Source organism: Lutjanus erythropterus, chromosome 2 (assembly GCF_056507025.1).
Source record: "Lutjanus erythropterus isolate fLutEry1 chromosome 2, fLutEry1.hap2, whole genome shotgun sequence".
NCBI classification, from domain to species: domain Eukaryota; kingdom Metazoa; phylum Chordata; class Actinopteri; order Lutjaniformes; family Lutjanidae; genus Lutjanus; species Lutjanus erythropterus.
This window is the reverse complement of record NC_139318.1, coordinates 16,836,192-16,856,817: the sequence shown is the minus strand read 5'-3', so window position 1 is coordinate 16,856,817 and position 20,626 is coordinate 16,836,192. Positions and strand designations below refer to the sequence as shown.

Here is a 20,626-nt window from a genome sequence, read left to right as displayed (position 1 = left end):
AAATAATTCATATTCTAGCATTTATAAGCACCGTCGCATCATAAAGCAAAAGCAATCTGTAGAATGTGCGACAATTAAGAAACAACACGTACAAATCTCGCGAGAGTTTCACAACTCTTCGGTTCCCTTCACCGACCATTACCGGAGAGGTCAAAGATCCAAATCAAGTCAAGATGTTTCCCATCACGTCTCAAGGTGTATGTCTGTCTTTTCTAGTTTTGAATTACTGTATAGTTTATTATTGGCACCGACGCATCTCCTGAGAACATTTTATATGTTTTGAAAGCCACACATGACTAATTTCAGCTAATATACAACTGCATTTTGTTCTTTAGAAAGCTGGTAGATTTATGCTTTTGAAAAACGACTAAGTAAGGAGAATAGCTCGCTGGGATGGATACTGAGTTCAAAAGGGGTGGCTACATTCCTGAAACTCCCATGACACAAACAAATATGGAATAATACAAATATCTGTAGCCCAGGGAGGAAAATAGATTTCAGTTGAAAATGCAGTATTTATGTAAGTATAGACGTGTACATTTCAATTCAGAGGAGCTTTAATGGCATGGGTAGTGGTGGAAGAAATACTCAACATCTTTTACTTAAATAAAAATACCAACACCACCGTATAGAAATACCGTTACATCTAAAAGTCCAGCTTTCAAAATTTCACTTGAATAAAACTACAAAAGATTGGCTTTATGTACTAAAAGACCTGCAGAATGGCCCGGTTCAGAATAATGTATATTTTAGATAAGATAAGATAAGATAAGATAAGATAAGATAAGATAAGATGAGATTATTTATAATTACTGACGCATATACATAACTTTAAATATGCAACTAGCAAAGGTGGGATTTATTTTTTTACTTTATGTATTGCTGAGTAGCTTGAGAATTTCACCAACAGGGTAAATAAAATTTCATCTTTATCCATATTAATACATAATGATTCAATTACTGATATGTTGTATTATTAATCTGAATCAGGAAAGTAACTAACTAAAATTAGCAGCTAATTGTACAGGAATAAACAAATGTAGTGAAGTAGAACTATGAAGTAGCAGAAAATGGAAATACTGAAGTAAAGTACGAGTACCTCAAAACTGTACTTACGTTCAGTACTTGTGTAAATTTACTCAGTCACTTTCGACCACTGGGAATTGGAAACAAATGCTTAAGTTGCCAAAGCAAGTGTGAAATAAAATAAAATAAAATAAATAAAAGTGAACTTGAACAGAGGAATTGAATATGCAGGCCTATATGTACAGATAAATAATTTTAAATGAAATAGAAAAAAAGAAAAAATGTAAACAGACGTTTAGAAAACGGATAATAGTTCTACTATAACGATATAATATAATGCGTAAATGCCTCTGATAGATATTTAAATGAATCGTCAATACATGAATTTCCTTCACTACGTATTTCAATATGATCCCCTCTGTGATTGGACAGACTGGTCATGATTATTCAATGGACCCGGAAGTGGGGCGGTACTGCTGTTTTGCTGTCGAGTCACCTCTGTCAGGATGGAGGAAAACGAACTGCTATCATGCTGAAAAGCGAAGGATCCCGACAGCCGAGCATCATAAACCGGGACAGTTAGACGCACAAGTCATCGTTTATCTTGACTGCTGTAATCTTTTCTGCAACGCTTTGCCAAAATGATGGAAGAAATCGACCGGTTCCAAGTACCCCCAGTCAACGGAGAGACACAGCCTCTGGTAAGAGAAAGAAGACAGACAAAAAACACGTCTTACGCAAATAATTCAGATGAATGCAGGCGAAAACAGTTTTGTCTCATTTGTTGTGCGGTTTATCGCGACAACTGTGTCACATCATCTAACCTACGTGTGAGAGCTAGCCGATAGCAATCTACAGCTGTGGCTTAGACTGGAGCTGTGGGATGGGTGTAGATTGATTCTCTGTAGACGAAAGGATAGCGGTTAACGTTATATCTCCCCCCATATAATAGTTACGTTAATAATACAGTTGATAATTAAATAACAGATGAGCCCTGACTTTGTTGGATCATAATAATTAAACTACGCACTTGATTAAAATCATGATTTTTTTTCAAAATCCACGTCAGTATGCGCTTGTTTACATCAATAGCTGACACAGCCCACTGTTTTTACATTTCGTCATTTGGTGACGTGTTATCTGGGTCTGTGAGCCCAAATGATCGCGTGAATAGGAGCTCTGTCCAAGCCATTACTGCAGACTGCACCCCTGATGATGATGACTAGCCCGAGCAGGCCCATAGCAAGACAGTAGCCTCTCTTTCCATGATTTATCATAGTCTTAGACCTGCTAGTAAAACTGGACTCCAACAGTAGACAGTCATGACACTAATGCTCTCTGTACCACATTCTTCATTGCACTGCTTTTGATTAGAGCCCGACCAATATACTGGTCGACCTATTATCGGCCTGATACTGGCCTTTCACAGCTATAGTCCACCTTTATTGTGACATATACAACCATACAAAGTACACTTACAGTCTCATGTATGTACTCAAGTGCAATTAGCAAACATTGTATATATGAGTCTATATCGACACATATGTTGTCCAATGTGTGTCTATGAAAACTATGATGGAACATAATGCAGATAGTTTTATTTGTTAGCTTTATAAGCAGCATTTCATGTATATCTGATAATTTTTTTTTTCATCTTAATTCAAGTTTAATATGTAGACATATATCTAACGCCATTACATGTCTTTTTCACAAGTGTTAACTGCTTGTGAAGGATCATTGTAAAAAAAATTCTCTTTTGTGAAATTATACTTTGTATAAAGAATAGCATTTTTTAAAATTGATATTATTGATATTATGGTATTTGGTTCAAAATATTGTGATATTTAATTCTGTCCATGTTGCCCAGCCCTATACTGTCGGGTACAGCATGTGTCAAACTGAAGGCCCGCAGGCCAAGTTTGGCCTGGCACCTTATTTTATGTGTCGAGAGTGTCCAAAGAATGTATGTTGTGCAGTAAATTTCTATGCTCTGAAGTAAGTATAATGTTGATAAACTACAACCATAATGCTGATGTGGGCCAGAATGATATTGATGTTTCATATTCTGTAAGATCATCACTATCAGAGAATTTATGGTAAGCTATTTTAGAGAGAATGTGTATATTGAGCTACATCTCATATATCACAGCAGAGCCCAAAAATATCTCCGTATTATTTTAAAGCTATATTGTCCAGCCCTGTTTTATTATATAGGCCCAACCTGCATACTGGACATGATCTGAAATGGTAAGTCATGGCCACCAATAAGTAACTGGTCCCCTGCTCTCATTCCCTATGTTTCATTGTGACTTGGTGAAACAGCTTATTATTACCATACACAGGCTTAATTCCCACCACTTCAAACAAAGCCGTCTCAAACAGCTGTCCCTTTTTTAAGTGTTTGCCTCAGGGGTTTAGGCAAAAGCAGAGCTCCAAGTTCTACTGTTCATTATTGTACCCATGTTTCCCCAGCCCTGCTACCCCTGAGGCTAAACTCCAGCAGAAATCACAGAAAGAACATATTTTCTCTGGTACAGAAAGTCTCCTTGTTATGCAGCGGCAATTGCCTCTCCCTATAAAGATTTGATGATCTCATGTTTCATCCAGTGAAATTTCTGCACTTCTGAATGCAGCATCAGACATACTTGGATTGTAGCTGCAGTGTCAGTGGTCAACTCTCAAAACTGTGTACTTTATTCTTTATTGCCTTGTGAGGTGTAATTATCATGCTTGAGTCAAACGCTGTGGGTCTCTGAAATGTTCCCTCCCATCTTTTGCGGTTCCTTCCTCTGAAACGGTCCCTCGCGTCACGTTTCTACCATACCTGATTGTGTCAGGATCACAGTTGCTGTGGCAAACATGGCTTTGCATTTTAATGCTAATAACTTCATTGTGATTCCTAAACCGCATGAATGCGCTTGGCACCTGCCTCCATGTTGAGAATGAATTTCACACAAATAAAACAGCTTTAAATAGAAGTGTTTGTCTATTATCAGCCTTAGATTGTGAATGTAAGCCTGTAAGTTATTTTTGATTAAAGTCCTAAAAATACGTTTTTATTCTTGTTCCTGCAGTTGAATATTTGAGATTCGGTGTGAAGAGTGAAGAGTCAGAGTTTGACACTGGAAGGCTATTTTCATATTCATCATCAGGTGGAAAGTTTCTCTGGGCTCACTGAAAATCTGATTTTAAGCGGTGGGCCTATGATCACACTTTGTGACATCACAACCAGTTTGGGTCCAATTGCAAATGTGATAGTGTTGCAGTTTTTGTACATTTTCTGTTATCCATAGCTGAAAATACTAGCAAATTATTAATTATAATAATAAACAAGATACAAACTTGATTAAAAAAATATCTCACTTTATTTTTTTCAATTACTGCTACTTCTTTCATCTTGATTAATTATTGATTAATACCTTTTATAATCTATTAGATTCTTGACAGTCATGGATCAATTAATCCTTATTCATGAACATTTCTAAAATGTGATGTAGACACTTGAAGCCATCAGTGCACATGTATTGAGAATGGACTTTACAGTGAGGTAGGAGACATCTTGTGTCCAGCAGGAACACTTTAGAGATGGACATATTCTTAGACTCTCACATTTTAATAAAGTAGAAGGACTGGATACCTTTTAAAGGATTTTAATGTGGAAACTGTACTTATTTTGCAGAAAGAAACGTATCAAACACACAGAATTGTTCAACATAGACCATTTATATTTGTCTTAATACATCTCTGGAGGGGATATTTAACATTTTGAAATTGGAAATTAAAATTAGGGGTATTTGTAAAAGATTCCTGTAGGTTAAAACCAACCTAACTGACAGATTGCTTGCAGTCCTGTTCAGCCCTGTTGCTTGTATCATATGGATAGCATGCGACTGTTTTAATCGTCACCTGGTGTATCAGTCTACACTGCTATTGGCCAGTGGGAGGCCATGATGTATAATCCTACCAATCGCTTGGTGCCTGTGCTGTGTCAGCAAACTTGTGGCTCTTCATCATCAGAAGCAGTAAAGGAGTCACTAACAGGAGTACAGGCCGATGAAACTAAGAGGTCATTTCATTTGTGTGTGTGTGTGTGTGTGTTTGTGTGAGTGGTGAGGGAGAGAGAGCATACATTTGTTTGTGTGTGTGTGTGTGTGTGTGACCATGGGTGAGTAAAGGTATAATGTATGTAAATGCATGTTGAAGGTCAGGGCCACTGGTCATGTTTTACTTTTAGTACATCAAAATCAATGTGTCACCCCCAAGTGTGAGAGGTCAGATCTTCATCATTTGTTAGTGGCTGTCTCACACACAGGACTATATGCGCTTTGGCTGGGTTGGACCAAGAAGGATTGTATTTTAAGTCCAGTTAAATCATGATTAAACTTTAAATTATACTGCACTAAATTTTTTAACTCCAATTTAAAATGTGATCTAGTATTGACTTTAAACTTACACTTAAGGAGGTTTAACTTTTAAAATATATGTCTTCTGAGCTGGATTGAGCAAAAATAGAAAAATAGAAAAAAAGTTTATCAAAGAAAGTTGAGTGACAGACTTTTATGATGTGTCTCTTCTTTCCATCACTCCAGTTGATCCTTAAAACAGTTGCTGCCAAGCCGTCTCTTTTTTCCCTATTGTGCTGTATTCCATTTTTAATCTTATATTATTTGACTGTATTGCTCCTTTAATTTTAATAAATAAATTTTACTTTTTAGCTAGCTAGCAAACAATGTAACATTTATAATATGGAGCCGCTGCAAGTTGGTTTCTCCTCTCTTTTATACTTACTAGGCCCTGACAGTTCTCAAATGGATTTAGTTATTTGGGTAAGCAGCACCTCCACATTGATTAAACTAAACTTAATTTCGATTTGTGTCAATAAACTTGGATTTACTAAATGGAGATTAGTTTTTTTGTTGTGCACCAGAGCTGTGATTAATATTAAATCGCGATTTACTCATTTTAAACCCAGTTTTACTGAACTCTGACGAGAACTAATCTTAAATTAAATAAGTCTTTGTTGGTGCAGCCCAGTCTTATGTGTGTTTTAGATGGTTGAGTGGATTCAGGGCCATTTTAGCTAATTTTTGCCAACTGTTGTCATTTAGAGTTCAGCAAAGTTAGGTAATAATAAAAGATCAGATGCATGTAAGGAATTGCTTTGCAATTTATTTAGCTTTCGGAACTTTTAATAGCATTTCTTCTGACAAACTTTAGACTGATATAGTGCATTATTATATTCTAAGAGGGGTTTTAACTTGTTTATTGTGGGCTTCCCGCTACTCGCTATCAGTAATTGTGCTTTCTGCATGTTAAGAAGTGGCAGTGGATTCTGTCACAGACAGCTTAATACAGAATCCCTTTCATTATTCACTGCCAGCTCTGCTCCCTGTTCAAAGGGATTTATTTGACAGACAATATGACCCTACCTCATCACAGTATCTTTCAGTGGTGGAAAGGAAGTGTGAAAAACAAGAATAAAAAAAAAAATCAGTAGGTAAGCCCAATGATCCAAGAGAAGAGCCTGTCACAGAACAGAAAGAGCTCATGTTTGTGCTTGTTACAGTGGGAATACCTCATCTGTACACTGTGCTTTCACTGTGTGCATAATGTATTCACTGTTGCAGCTCTCATTAATTATTCCAGCTAAGTGAACAATGCTTCATCACCAGATGAGGATGGGACTGTTGTATCCATTGAAAGTGTATTCGGCCATATTGGACCACAGTTTTAAAGAAAGAAAGCCCATCAGCCTGTCATTCATTTATCACTGGTTCTTGATGAGAAGTGGGGAAATGGAGGGAGAACACTTTCCTTTCACAATAAGAGATGGATTGCTGTATTTGGCTGCTGAGAAACATTAGAAAGATATATTACTCTGATGATCATAACACTCTGAATTCTAGTTGTGCATTAACCAGACGTCACATGTATCGATACATGTTGTGCTTTGCTCTGCTGTTTTACCAGAATGTGATATTGGCAGCTTGTTTTTAAATGTGTTACATGAAAATCGATATGCAAAATAAGCTTCTCACAAACCCTGCTAAATACTCATGAATTTTTCATGTGGTCCTGTGAGATTGGATAAGCTCTATTGGTTTCATGGAATTAGCCTAAATTCTTATAGCATTTCACAATAATACAATGAATGGCTTTTGATGAAATAGATTCAGGCATATCTGTGTGTACACCTGTTAATTTTGTAATCCCTTCACGCAATATTCAAAGACACTTTAGTTCCTATATTTTTTAAAATTAAGGTTTTATGAAGTATAGACACACCTAGGCTTGTTGTGTGTCTTTCAGTTATCAAGTACTTTAGTTTCTGGTTTCAATTTATATTTTGCATTATTATATGATATAGTTGCATCATTTATCTCACTTTAAAGGGACAGTTCACCCTAAAAACAAAAACGCACAATTTTCCTCTGGCCCGTATTTCTCTGGCCCACTATTTATCTATCTAGATTTTATTTGGTGTGGGTTACAGAGTTTTGAAGATATCAACAGTAGAGATGGCTGCCTTCTCTACAAGATAATGGGACTAAAAGGCACTCGGCGTGTGGTGCTGGAAGCGCCAAAAAACTACAACTGGAAAATTCAAAACCAGTGTCTCTTTCCATAAATCATGATTTGGTTACTCAAGATATTCCACAAACTTGTTGTGAACAGTTTCATGTAGGACCTACTTTCTCTCTATTAGAAAGAAAGTGTGGATTATCTTGAGTAACTGGGTCATAATTTTTGGAAAGAGACACTGACTCTGAGTTTTTTTGGGTGCTTTGATAGCACCACAAGCAAAATGCCATTCAGTCCTATTATACTGGAGGGAAGGCAGACATCTCTACGACCAATATCTCCAAAACTCTGCAGCTTGCACCACAACAAATCTACATGGATAAATAGTACTACAGGCCAGGGGAAAAAATGTATATGTATTTTTGATTTTGGGGTGAACTGTGCCTTTAAATACAACAGCCATTTGTCTGGAGCGAATACAGAGTTACTGAAAGCCAAACGCCTGGTAGCCTTCGTCCATGTGGCTCGTGGATTCCCTCCGAGTGCAACAAGAGGAGGCCTGTGGGATCAACATAATGTGGGGCTCTGTCAGCAGAGCAGGCCAAGCGCGGGCCCAGCTCCCCTCTCTCAATCTGGGGAAACCGTGGCTCCCAACAGCAACCCCCTCTGTTCTCCCACGGCCTCCTCCCCATGCCGTCACTGCTCACAAATAAAAGAGACAGAGGCAGAACACTCAAGTCTATTGATGCTGCAAACCAGGCCGCTATAGTAGCATATATAAATATATATGTGTATATATATATATATATGTATATGTAGGCTTGGGAGCTCCCGCCAGGGTATTAGACACAAGCAGGTTGTGAAAAAGCGCTGATTTTCTGGTCTGTTTTGGCCTGCCGATATCTCAGTGGGTTCACCTCAGGACTGTGTTCGGTTTCAGGTGCCCAGTGGAAGTATAGCACAAGTTCACTGGAACTGTATTACTAGAAAACAGCTTGGGTCCAAGTTTAATCCCTGTCAGCTACTGAATTAGCAGACACTTAAGCAGTAACACAACAAGAATTATCTGTGCAGAGACAGGACTCTGGGATATATACCTGATAGGGTTGCAAATTTTGTGCACTTAACTGTTGAACATGGTAATAATCAATAATAGTTGAATCATTAAGGCCATAATATGTAATAGGGGTGGGTAAAAATATCGAAAAATCGATGCATCGAAATTATCCGCCCCCTAATTCAATATCGATTAAGCAAACCCTCTGAATCGATTCACCTCCTGGCCATTGGGGGCGCTGTGTGCAACATCTTCGTGTGATTCGCGTTTTAAGGATGGAGGCTGCACGCGACCAAACAAGAACAATATGTCTGCAAACTACCGCCAAGCTCTGTCCGCGCACAGAAGATAACAGAGTCTGTGGCCGTCTTCATTTGCAAGGACCTTCGACCGTACAGTGTCGTGGAAAATGAAGGTTTTAAGAAGATGGTACACACACTTGAACCACGATACGCTATACCAACACGAAAACACATGACAGAGGTCACCATCCCGAAGCTGTACACAGAGGTGAAGACAGAGGTTTATATGCACAAGTGAGCTATTATGGTGCTGCTAATGTTTTATTTTCAGATGTTTTATTGCCCAAAGATGTGAAGTAACGTACCACATGTGTTATGGGCATGAAAATAAATATTTAAAAATTGCCAACAGGTACTCTTAATTATTTGTGTATTTCTACTTCTTACTGAATTGATATTGAAGAATTTAAATCAATATCAAATCGAATCGAAATCGAATTGAATCAAAACCTAAAGAATCGAAATCGAAATCGAATCGAATCGTGAGGTTCTTAACAATACCCAGCCCTAATATGTAACATATTCATTAAAATGTCAAAACACTTGACAAACTATATGTTATATATTTTGTTAAGTTCTGTCCTTGACATTGTTCCAAATGTTTCCAACAATGTTCAAGAGAAATCTGTAATGTATTCAAGGTAATGGTGCATTTCCTTGCTAGCCACAATGACGGCACAATAACAGTCAGTTAAAACAGTAATCAGTTATTTTGAGTGGAATTGCAATTGCAATGTACAGTGGGATTAGTGGGAATGATCATTTTTTCAGTTTTACAATTGTTATTTTTACTGAAAACAAAATTGCAATGATGTGACGTGTTGGAGTCTGTTGCAAATAAACATGTTTCCTTTCATCTGAAAAAGAAGATTTTTGGGCCAGGACATCTCTGCAGCGCTACAGTGCTTCTTTTTAATGATGTTTTCTCACACATTTTTCCTTTTTCAAAAAGAAAAAAAAAGTGATTTGGATATTGCATTTGGCTATACTGCGATTTTGATAATACTGCAATTGTGCAGCATTACTAGCCTTTAGTTTTTACAACTTCCTTGAAAACAAGGGGTACTTCCTCACTCAATACATGGCTTATCTGAGATAAGTCATGTATCAAGTGAGGGACGAAGTCTGCGTGACTACTGTGACTAAACATAACATGAATAAAATTTAATATATTACCTCATCCATGATCCCAAGTCATATTAGATTGTTAGGTTTTCTTTGGCAGTGGTGATTAACAGTGAGGAAAATAACTCCCATGATCTTTCCATGTAAGTAGAACTTACATATTGGATATTGCTCATAATGATTAATAAGATAAAAAAAACACATCTTTTTCTCAGTTTAAGTTTAATTTAAACAGTTAAAGTGACACATTAGTTATGTGAAACATTAATTTATGAAGCACAAACAATTAAACAACAACAACAAACAAAATAATAAAACACTAAGGCTCACTTGCAACTTCGTATTTAACAAATAGTCGGGTCAAAAGAAACAATATAAAATCGGGTACAATTACAGCCATTTACAGACTAACATGGCAGACAAAACCGAGAGAAAACCCGTGAATTCCAGAGAAAACATGCATTATTGGTTAATAAATGTTTAAAATTGATAAAAATTAACTTCTGTAATACCTACGATATATAAAATGTTTTATTTGGTCGGATCAAAGCTAACAAACCCTGTACTGTGTTTTTCTTTTTCTAGGACCCAGCAGCGTCCTCCACCTCGGAGGCAGACCCTGACACCAAGGGAGAGACTGTGGCCATGAACTACAAGCCCTCACCGCTGCAAGTCCAAATAGGTATCAACAGCCAACACGCTGCAAATCAATAGAAGGCATGACTTCACCTCACTTCCCTGTAACTATGGTTTAACAGTAAGCACTGGCAAATAATGGAAAGCTCCAGTAGAATGCATTTGAAAGCATTTAACACACAAGAGAAATGTGTCTCTGCAAATCTGCCATAGGCTACCACAGTGTGCATGTTTACTAAACACCACCATACAAGGTCAAAATAAGCAGAAACATTGTGTTGGACATCAGGTCATATCCAGCAGCAGCGTATGATATTCATTTGGAGTGTTGAATGCTGGTGAAATTATATTCCCCAGCATTGCAGTTTATCTCTTCTGTCAGACATGTCAGAACATTTCTGAACTGCCTCTGTTATTGTAGCACCACAACACTGTGAAAGCCTTTGTCACACTCAGGATTTCTCATTTTTATTTAGTCCTAAGGGCTCTGTTCCACAAAGTTTGCTGAAAAATATTGTTACCTCAAACTCACTAGTCAATACCTGAAAAATGTTCAGTTTTCCCAAAAGATTCCATCCTTTAAAAACATATTTTAATTCAGACAAAAGAGATGAACTAATGAACTAACTAATAATGGTCAAACTGTGTGATGTCAACGTCACAAGAGACTTTTTTCCACAGACTTACATCGTGAAAGAAGCGGCTGCAAAAGGGTAGATAGATTTTTTTTTTTTTGAACGTCAAAACCCCCAAGATATGATTCATTTTAAAATCAGGATTTGATCAAACCGGTTCAATAACATTTGGAAAGTGGAAGAGCCACACAATTGAATCACTTTATTCCTATTCAAGTTAGGGGAGGTCTAAACAGAAGTTAGCAGTTTGGCCCAAAGGAAGTCTGTACTGCGCTTGCTCTACGGGCTGCATAATGTAGAAGATCATACGCGCAAGTTGGCTTCATGCACCACTGAGCAGCTCATCAGGAATGAATGAAGACCTGCCTCCAAAGTGGTTTGCAGTTCCAGGAGAAATTTGAGGTTGAGCTTCCAAAAGAGGCGGGACTTAGGAAGGGTCAATTGTACAATTTCTTTCATAAGGAAACAACATATTTTCATCATATTTAATCATACATGTATGTGTTAATGAAGACGCACTTACTTAATGCTGCAGCAACACAAAAATGACCAACCACCAAAGAAACAAAAAACAAATCTATCACTGATGGTCATAAAGCTGAGGTTTACTGATGCATTTGCTGATGACCTCACATCCTGTGTTTTCCCAGAGAAACAGAGGGACCTCGCCAGGAAGGGATCAGTGAAGAATGGCACCGTGGGAAGTCCTGTCAATCAGCAACCCAAGAAGAACGCCAGGACAAGGTAACAACTTCCACCGCCTCTTTTGTTTCTCAGTTATTTTGACTATGCTACACTTTGCATCAGTTATCATCTCCAGCAATATGTTTTTGTAGCTTCTACTCTGTGTTCAATGTCAGCCTGCAACTGAATGTGTCATTTGCTGGCAGACAGTTCGGACGCCATCAGACTCTCTAATGCTACACCCAAACAAACAACAAGGCCTTTTGAGAGGAATTCAGCATTTTTGTGAGTGTGATAAAATAGTCAGAGCTCTGAGCATAAACCCAATACAGCCCACATTATCGACAACAGGCTCATCTGTCTAATCCCACTCCCTGGTGGATTAGTGGAAATATATGAAAGACTACCGACTAGTCTGGACCCCCGGTCTCTGAGGGAGAAAGATAATCTGGGAACGCCTGCGGTCTGAAGGCTACAGATTAGCCCAAATTTTTGTTTCTTTGTGGCCTGTAAGGAGAGCATCATACTTGGGACAATTATCCTGTTTTGCAAGAAGCTGTTTAACATTTATCTTTTACATTCCCTCCATGATTTTAAATGTTTTGTATTTTTCAGTAAGAGTGCATTGTACCATTGTTGGTAGAAATTGTGAAAAACTTTTATATTTATTCCACGCCATATTATCAGACTTTAATACTTTATTGTATAATTGTCATTACATATTTTCTGACTTTTATGCAATTTTCCCAGACCTTTATGTCATATTTTCAGACTTTCATTCCATATTCTTCTCTGCCATCAATGTAATAACCTTGCAGTTGATATAAGAAAATAAACTAGTTTCATTTGGCTATTTTAGGATGTTGCAAAATAGCAAAAGTTACATTGCTATGAACTCAAAATTTGTTATTTAATAATAATGAAGCGTGGTAGTACCATTTGATTCCTGGTGTCAATATTGAATGAAAAAGACTGTTGAAAGAATGCTTTTCCTGTATGTTTCATTATTGTTCTGTCTCATTGTCTGTGCTCATCCTCAGGTTGGTGGTGCCAAACAAAGGCTACTCCTCTTTAGACCAGAGCCCAGATGAGAAGCCCCTGGTGGCTCTGGACACTGACAGGTATGCACATTATTAACTTCTCAGTTGTACACCCCTAAAATATTACACACTTAAAAAAGCAAACTTTCCAGGCTGACCTAAAAGGAGTGGGAAAAAAAGGAGAAATTGGCTAACATGCTAGTTTTGCAGGTCTGACTCTGTCGTGATGGCAGATTAATCCATAGAGTAACTTGAGAGAGTTCTTAACAGAAGGGATCCTAAAAAGGGGGCAAAGCCCCTCCCAGGGCGCAGGATTAGAGGATAGCGGGCTGGGGTGAGGATTTGGACAGGGAAAAGCGGCTCAGAGGGAGTGCTCGCTTGCACCCAGTACCAGCAAGTCTGTATTTGACACAGCTGAGTCCCACCCTTTGTGCCCTCTCTACGCTGCTACATGAGAGGGAAACACTCTAGTGTGAAAAAACATGAGCGCTCTGGAAGCCAACCAAGCTTATATCATGTATTGCATCATACACACCCTCTGACAGCCCCACAGCACACCCATTTGTTTATTGTCCACATTTTAAATTCTCGTGCGCCGCCTTGCACAATGTTGCTGTGTTCTGCTGGTATACAGTTTATGAAAGGCTGATTACTCATTTGGGAGGGAAGCCTGTTAGTCAGCTAGCATTAGCATGATATTATTACCCCTTAGATCAAATCTTATATTAAAAAACGGATTGTTAGTGTCCTGTATGTTGTTGAATGTGTGCTTTAGTTTGTCTGTTCATCCAGCCTCATTATTAAAGCCAGTCCTTTCCACTGTGATCAATATTGATTGCAGCAGATTGTCTCTGTGGGTTAAAAGGTGAATTCAGAGCCCTGTAAATGTCAGCACCTCTTTGTGTTTACTAATCATCCTCTCTGCCAGTTCAAATAAGAGATACTATTAAACTATTAAAGGAGAACTCTGTGATATACTTACTGCAATAAATTATAAAATGACCATGATGTGTTATCAGAGATGAAGAAAATTTTGAAAAACTCTCTTCTTTGACATCAACGCTGCAGCCACGGTGTCCACCTTTGAAATTTCTTTTCCGGGCTCGAATAACTGTTACAGTTTGCCCGTTCCATGTTAATTACAGTTAAAATTAATGTAGACTCTTTGCCGAATGCGTAAATGTCTGTTTATGAGTCATAAGATATTATTAATAATCTTGTCGATGGAGTATATTTTATATTTTATATATGGATTTCAACCTATTTAATACGCAGTCTGTGGCCCTAACTCACTATTTGGATTGCAGTACTCATTTTTGCATGCTCAGTTGCTACATACAGTATAGCTCCTTTAACTAATATTAGCATTTTTTGAAAGAGCATGAGAAATGTCACTAAGCCTGTGAAAACAAGCAAATACCAACTTAATTCTAATTAATACTAACAGGCTAACTAAATAAACCTTAAATAACCTCAATAGAGACTGCAAATTTTACAAACTGGGACCAGAGTTTGAAAGATGTGGGCATTTTCTCGACAGGAAGTGTGAAACAAAAATCCTTATAAGGAGCATTATGGGAAACGTAGGATGCAGCATGTTTTTATGCTTGACCCACACCTGGTCTAAAAGTCAGGATATCTCAGCTTCTGTTACTTTGATTTTAATGCTTTTTAAAAATTTCACTACATAGTCTTCTCATTAAACTAACCTGCTAGACTGTCCCTTCAAACATTCAGTTATAATTTTACCATCTGTTCCTGTTTCCACTCAATGAAGCCTTAACTTGATGCTTTAACGAGTCAACTCATCCGAATCCACATCAAAATATCCACAGGACCATTTGGTAAGGTACAATTATTTAAAAGAAATGGCATGGAGACAATGGGCCATTTCGAAAGTCATCAAATTACTGCAAAAAATCCAAGCAAGAATTGTTGGAGAGAAAAAGAATTTTTTTTTTTGAGACTCTTGCCTCTAACTGCTGATGTCTCCTGTCTTTCAGTGATGATGACTTCGACATGTCCAGATACTCTTCATCAGGATACTCCTCAGCCGAGGTGAGATGTCTGAGGGACCAGGTATCTATACACACATTATACTGTTTCACAGCATCATTTGGTGAATCCACAAACATCACCACCTGATCACCCAGTTCCATTGTCACACCACCCACACCAGGTATACTGTATGTGCACAGCACCCATTAAAAAAGTGTACACCGGCTCCTCCAAGCAGTCATAGTCACAGTCATCTGTAATGATTTATCTGTAATTCTCATTCAAATTCCTGCTCATTTCTTCCTCTTAGAATTTGTTTTTATTTCTTGCCTCATCCCATTTTCACCAGACCTCACTGTACTCTGCTGCCTCCTTCTGTTCCTGTCAAATTTTATTCATTTGGATCACCATGTATTTGAACATCTATGATGATATTTTTAGAACCAACATAGTAACTAATTTAACTAATGAGATCATTCCTTGCTTAAAGGGATAGTTTGTATTACTTGTATGAGGGACTTACGATAGATAGCAATGAACTATTGTGGACAGAATCAGTAACATAAGTTATTATAGGCACTTAAAAAAGGCCTAAAACCTAAAAGAAAAAAAATATATCAGTTTTATTATACACTATATTTAGAATACTTTCACTGCTTTAATTTACTGTCAGACAGCCTTTACTGATGGGAAACTGCACTTATAAAAGCCAAATACTGCCTTCCAAATCAACCAAACTCCATATGGGAAAACAGTAATTTTACCTCAGAGAACAGAGTCATTCACTGCTTCGATCTGTTCATTTGTTTGTGTTATTTGGTGAATCTTGAACTATCCTTTTAAATCACTGAAGTCACACAATAACACAAACAAACTAGCAGGTCGAAGCGGCGGTAGACCAGCAACAGCTCGTGTTCTGAGGTAAAATGACTGAGTTCACCCATGGAGTTTTTTTTTTGGTTTGGAGAGAACGATATTTGGTTTATATTACATCGGTTTCCCGTTAGATAAGACTCTAAATATTCTAAATATAGCATGTACCTAAACTAATTTAGTCTTTTTTAAGTATACCTTTTATTACCGACTCCATCCACAACAGTTCATTGCTTGGCTTGGGGGTCGTGCTGACCACCATCTACTGTAGGTAATATGCTGATTGTCGTACCCCTGTTGTAAGTACCTCATACAATACCACTTCAAATAATCCAAACTGTCTCTTTTAGGATTTTTCATAACCGTCCTGTAGCTTAATACTGATACTGTCTCTCCTCTCTCTTTTTCTTCTACAGCAGATCAACCAGGACCTGAACATCCAGCTCCTGAAGGATGGGTACCGGCTCGATGAGATCCCGGACGATGAGGACCTGGATCTGATCCCCCCCAAAGCAGTCAACCCCACCTGCATGTGCTGCCAGGCTGCTCCCTCCACAGCCTGCCAAATCCAGTAGCACCTTTTCCCCCCTCCCACAAAAAAAAAAGAAATCTCCTGCCTGCTACCTGTACTGAGGCCAACGACTGACCAGAATGGCAGCAAGGAGGGAAAAAACTATCGTCTGGCGATGGCACAAAGGGAAAACAAGGGTTTATAAATGCTAAAAAATATGAAATGGAGATAGGTCAAGTCTTGAGAAGAGAGTCAATATGTACAGTATCTGTGCACGTTCCTCCTATGGCAGGATCTGTGCATCTTACTTCTGCATTGTTGGTTCGGCGAAGGACTCGACTGATGGCAGAAACATTACCTCTAAGGATAACACGTTACTTTTGCTTCTCTTTCGGTTGACTTCCATCTCATGCTTGTGGATATTTTTGGTTTACAAGGACCAGGAAGGATTGTGAAAGAAGAGAAGGAAAAATGGGATGTTGGGAACTATTTGACCAAAATACCTGGGACATTACTGTGACAGGGCATCATCCATGGAATCATCTTCTGCTTGTGTAACTGTGACGGTCGATGGACGAGAAGAGATTGGAAGTTTTTAGTAGTGGCCATTTGTTTTCTCTCTTTTTCGTTTCTTTCAGCCGGTCTGCTTTGTCTTCCTGTGTATATGTGTCAAACATGACAAAAGACATGTCTAAATATGTCCAGGAGAGTAGTGCTAAACAGTCAAGCTGCTGATAAAACACTAATGCTTACACTAAAATCTCAATTTTTCTTTTAAGTTTGTCTCTTACACCAGGGTTGTACTGCTTAATTGTTTCATATTCAGTTAAAAGAAGCTGAAAACAAATAGTTTTGCATGTTGCCTGTTAACACTGTGTCCTAATGACCAGCCTGTGCAGATGATTTCTCAGTTTTTATCGACCCCTGAACACATCCTCGTGCCGATGAGACATTATGTGAGGCGTGCTTTTAAAGACATAAAGTTAGTGATATTTAGGTTCACCCGCTGTAATATCAGTAGATACATAGAAACAGTTAGTAGAATTAATGGCAGAACAGCTCACCAGTTAGTGTGCACTTCCTTTTTGTGTTTGTCCATGTTCGCCCCGACATGAGTGGATGTTTAAGAGGATCACGAAGGCGGTCACCAGCAGCGAATGTGGCTATAAAAGAATTCATAAACTTGAGGGAATAAATTAATTGATAAAAGGTTTAAAATACATGCAGATACATAGAAAGTCTTGTAATTTTGGTCGCACCTGTCATGGGTTCTGAAGAATGTCTATAAAGTGATTTGCCTGGATGGAAATGAAATGGGATCCTTTTTTTTGTAAATCAAGGAAAGTATAAAATGCTTTCCTTTGTTACTTTAGTTGTAAGTGTATTTATTTTGTGTGGTTGTACATTTGCGCATATTCCCCCATGGATTTATTGTAACCAGTTGCGTCTGATTTGGGGACAAGAACTGTATATGTAGCACCGGACACAGCTGTGTATTGTCACTGCTATGGATGTTTTACATGACACTGAAAAAGAAGTAGTCCTTGCTGTTGGGAAGTACTGAATACATACTGTTTATTTTTCATTAAAAGAGAAACATGGTGTCGCCCAGGGAGCCAAGCTTACAAAAGTACATCCTGAATTGCGATAACATCTACATGTACAAACTGATAAGGGACACAACAAACCATGTATTTAAAACATGTATACTTCATTAGAAAAGTGCATCACAGCAATAATCAAATTTGCTGTGTTTTGAGTGTAATGTTGATTTTTGGAGTTTGTATTAACATCAGATCAACGGGAGCAGATCGAAACAAGGCTTCGTACTAAAATATTGGAGTGACAGCCCACATTTCACATCATGCCTGGACTGAGTAGTTAAGTTTGCTGCGTTATGTTCCAAAACTCAAATGGTACTTTTTGTTATTGTTTGCACCCATTTTGAGTCCTGATCCTTAGTTTGGGAAAACACTGTAGTAGATGGTAAAAGTCAGTTGCATGTGAATCTACTCTGAAACAAATGACAGTGGAAGATCAGGCTGAGTTTCCCCAAAACAAAGCGTAACAATGAAAGTTTGTAAAAAGTGAACCACTTCTTAATTATGTGAATTTGGACTAGAATGGCACTTGAAAAACATTTAGACTGGGTCGTACTAACAAAGACTAATTTAATCTAGCAACACTAAGTTTAAAATAATTAAATCCAGATTTAGAATTAGTAAGAGCTCTGTTGCACAGTTAAAACTAATCTCAGTTTAGTAAATCTTAAGTTTATTGATTTAAAGCGGTCAATATGGAAATGCTTGCGTAACCAAATAAAAATGAATTAATAAAAAATTATTTTGAGTGCCGTTGGGACCTAGTAAGTATAAAAGAGGAGTGAAAGTCATTATCTTTTGACTGCTCTCTATTCCTTCATAAATATTACATTGTTTGTTAGCTACGTAAATAATTAACAGAAGATTACATTGTTTCATAGTTAGCTAATAAGTTACTTAGATTAGTTTGCCAATTCATGGTGGCTCAGTAGAAAAGCTCTAATTTCTCCTTTGAAAAAAACTTTTTGGCAAAATTAATGGAGCAATCAATACAGCCAAATAATAGAAGATTAAAAAAAAAGCAGAGTGAGGAGAAAAAAAGAGACTGGCTGGCAGCAACTGGCAGACAATTACCACAGATCAACTGGAGTGAAATGAGGAGACACGTCATAAAACTTAATTGGGTTGAGATGTCCCTCAACTTTCTTGAGGCACTTGATTATTTGCTCAATCCATCTCAAAAATCCAGTCATTTCAGTCATTTAAGAGTTAAACCTCCTCAAGTGCAAGTTTAAAGTGAAGACTCGATCACATTTTGGTGCCGTGTTTCTTAATTTTAATCTAGTTCTAAAGTCGGATGCAACATAATTTAAAGTTATGCCATGATTGAACTGGGTTTGAAAATATAATCATGGTGCAGCCAAGCCTTATTCTTTAAAATAATGTAAACCATGATACACTCTTATCCAGGTTATGGGAAAGATGGCTGGTAATATAAGTAGAGTTCTACATATGTGTGCAATTTACACCCTCATGGTAACATTCAGAATATTCTGTTGACTCCCGTGCACAGGATTTCAGATCAGGATGTGAAGTAACCTCCGAACTACTGTGTGCATCGACTCTGAACAAATATACTTTGATTATCTCATACATTGCGGTGCAGTGTTTTTGGGAAACGTCATGCCTGGAGCTCTGCTGTTTTTTTTTTTTTTTTTAATCACATTTGCAACTGAACGGTTTTACATGTTTCTGAAAATCTATAGGATACAGCAAAAGTACATTTCTGTAAGTCGCTGAATGGAGATAGTGTGTAATACTCCAAATGACTGCATCTCTTAAGAGTTTTCTGGCTTGTAGAGTATATGTATCAGAGAGATCAGGAAAGGAAGACATGTTTTTGCTCTGGTCGAAGTACCGTATGCAGAGAGTAAACAAACAAAATGTGAATTCTGTCTGTTAACCTGTAAGAGGGTATCTCCTGTCTCTTATCGCTGATATACCTGATACAGCCTCAATGTTTCTACAGCATTTGAGTCACTAAAGTAAACAAGCATAAAAAAAATTACATTTCGTTTGCAAATAAGGTGCCATGTGTGTAGATAATTAATGACTTGCATTAAGTAGAAAAGAAGACCTGAACAGTACAGTAGGTCAGGTGAAATGTCACTAATGCAGCTTCTAGCTGAGGTGTGTTTAGAACCTGTAGCTGTGTCCAGTTAACACTAACACTGAGGGACTGACTGTGTGACTGACTATGGTGCTGATTTTTCTTTCTATCATTAACATCATCCTAATAGACTCACACACAGGTCATCGTGGCCATCTTCTATTGAGTGCACTACTTCTGGCCAGCGTCGTCTCACTTGGGGAGTTTAAGTAATTGCATTGTAACAGAAGCTATTTATTTGCAGTTGTGTGTTTTTAATTTATTTTTCAAGAATGAGAAATAATTCATATGCAGACGGATGCTTTTTATTTGTCAGGTGCTTATTATGATGATTGTGAAACTGGTTCCATTTAGATTTTAACAGTGTTAAAAGTTCTGTGTATAGTGCAACATATCAAAAAAATAAATATTAGATATCTGAAGTTTGATTGTGCCTTGTGTTTCTGTCATCAAGTCTTTTTTCACAGCAGCCATTTTTACATGGTATAGTAACAAAGTGTATAAAT

General features: G+C 37.7%; 1 protein-coding gene across 2 annotated transcripts; it reads left to right on the top strand.

Annotated features, from left to right (window-relative positions):
• Nucleotides 1-1,472: 1,472 nt before the first annotated feature.
• On the top strand, nucleotides 1,473-16,633 carry fam219aa (family with sequence similarity 219 member Aa). 2 transcript variants are annotated; one of them, XM_084729923.1, is made up of 6 exons: nucleotides 1,473-1,727; nucleotides 10,618-10,714; nucleotides 11,954-12,047; nucleotides 13,028-13,108; nucleotides 15,031-15,106; nucleotides 16,315-16,633. In XM_084729923.1, the coding sequence occupies exons 1-6, from the start codon at nucleotides 1,668-1,670 to the stop codon at nucleotides 16,471-16,473; spliced, it is 567 nt and encodes a 188-aa protein (XP_084586049.1). In that variant the 5' UTR covers nucleotides 1,473-1,667; the 3' UTR covers nucleotides 16,474-16,633. The 2 variants fall into 2 exon arrangements, with proteins under 2 accessions (XP_084586049.1, XP_084586057.1); XM_084729931.1 differs by having other exon boundaries at nucleotides 1,475-1,727; nucleotides 15,031-15,085.
• Nucleotides 16,634-20,626: the final 3,993 nt, after the last annotated feature.

Coding starts and splice junctions, on each gene's coding strand:
- fam219aa (XM_084729923.1), top strand. CDS start 1,668: ATGATGGAAGAAATCGACCGGTTCCAAGTACCCCCAGTCAACGGAGAG. Junction 1,728..10,617: donor ACGGAGAGACACAGCCTCTG/GTAAGAGAAAGA, acceptor TTCTTTTTCTAG/GACCCAGCAGCGTCCTCCAC. Junction 13,109..15,030: donor GTGGCTCTGGACACTGACAG/GTATGCACATTA, acceptor CCTGTCTTTCAG/TGATGATGACTTCGACATGT.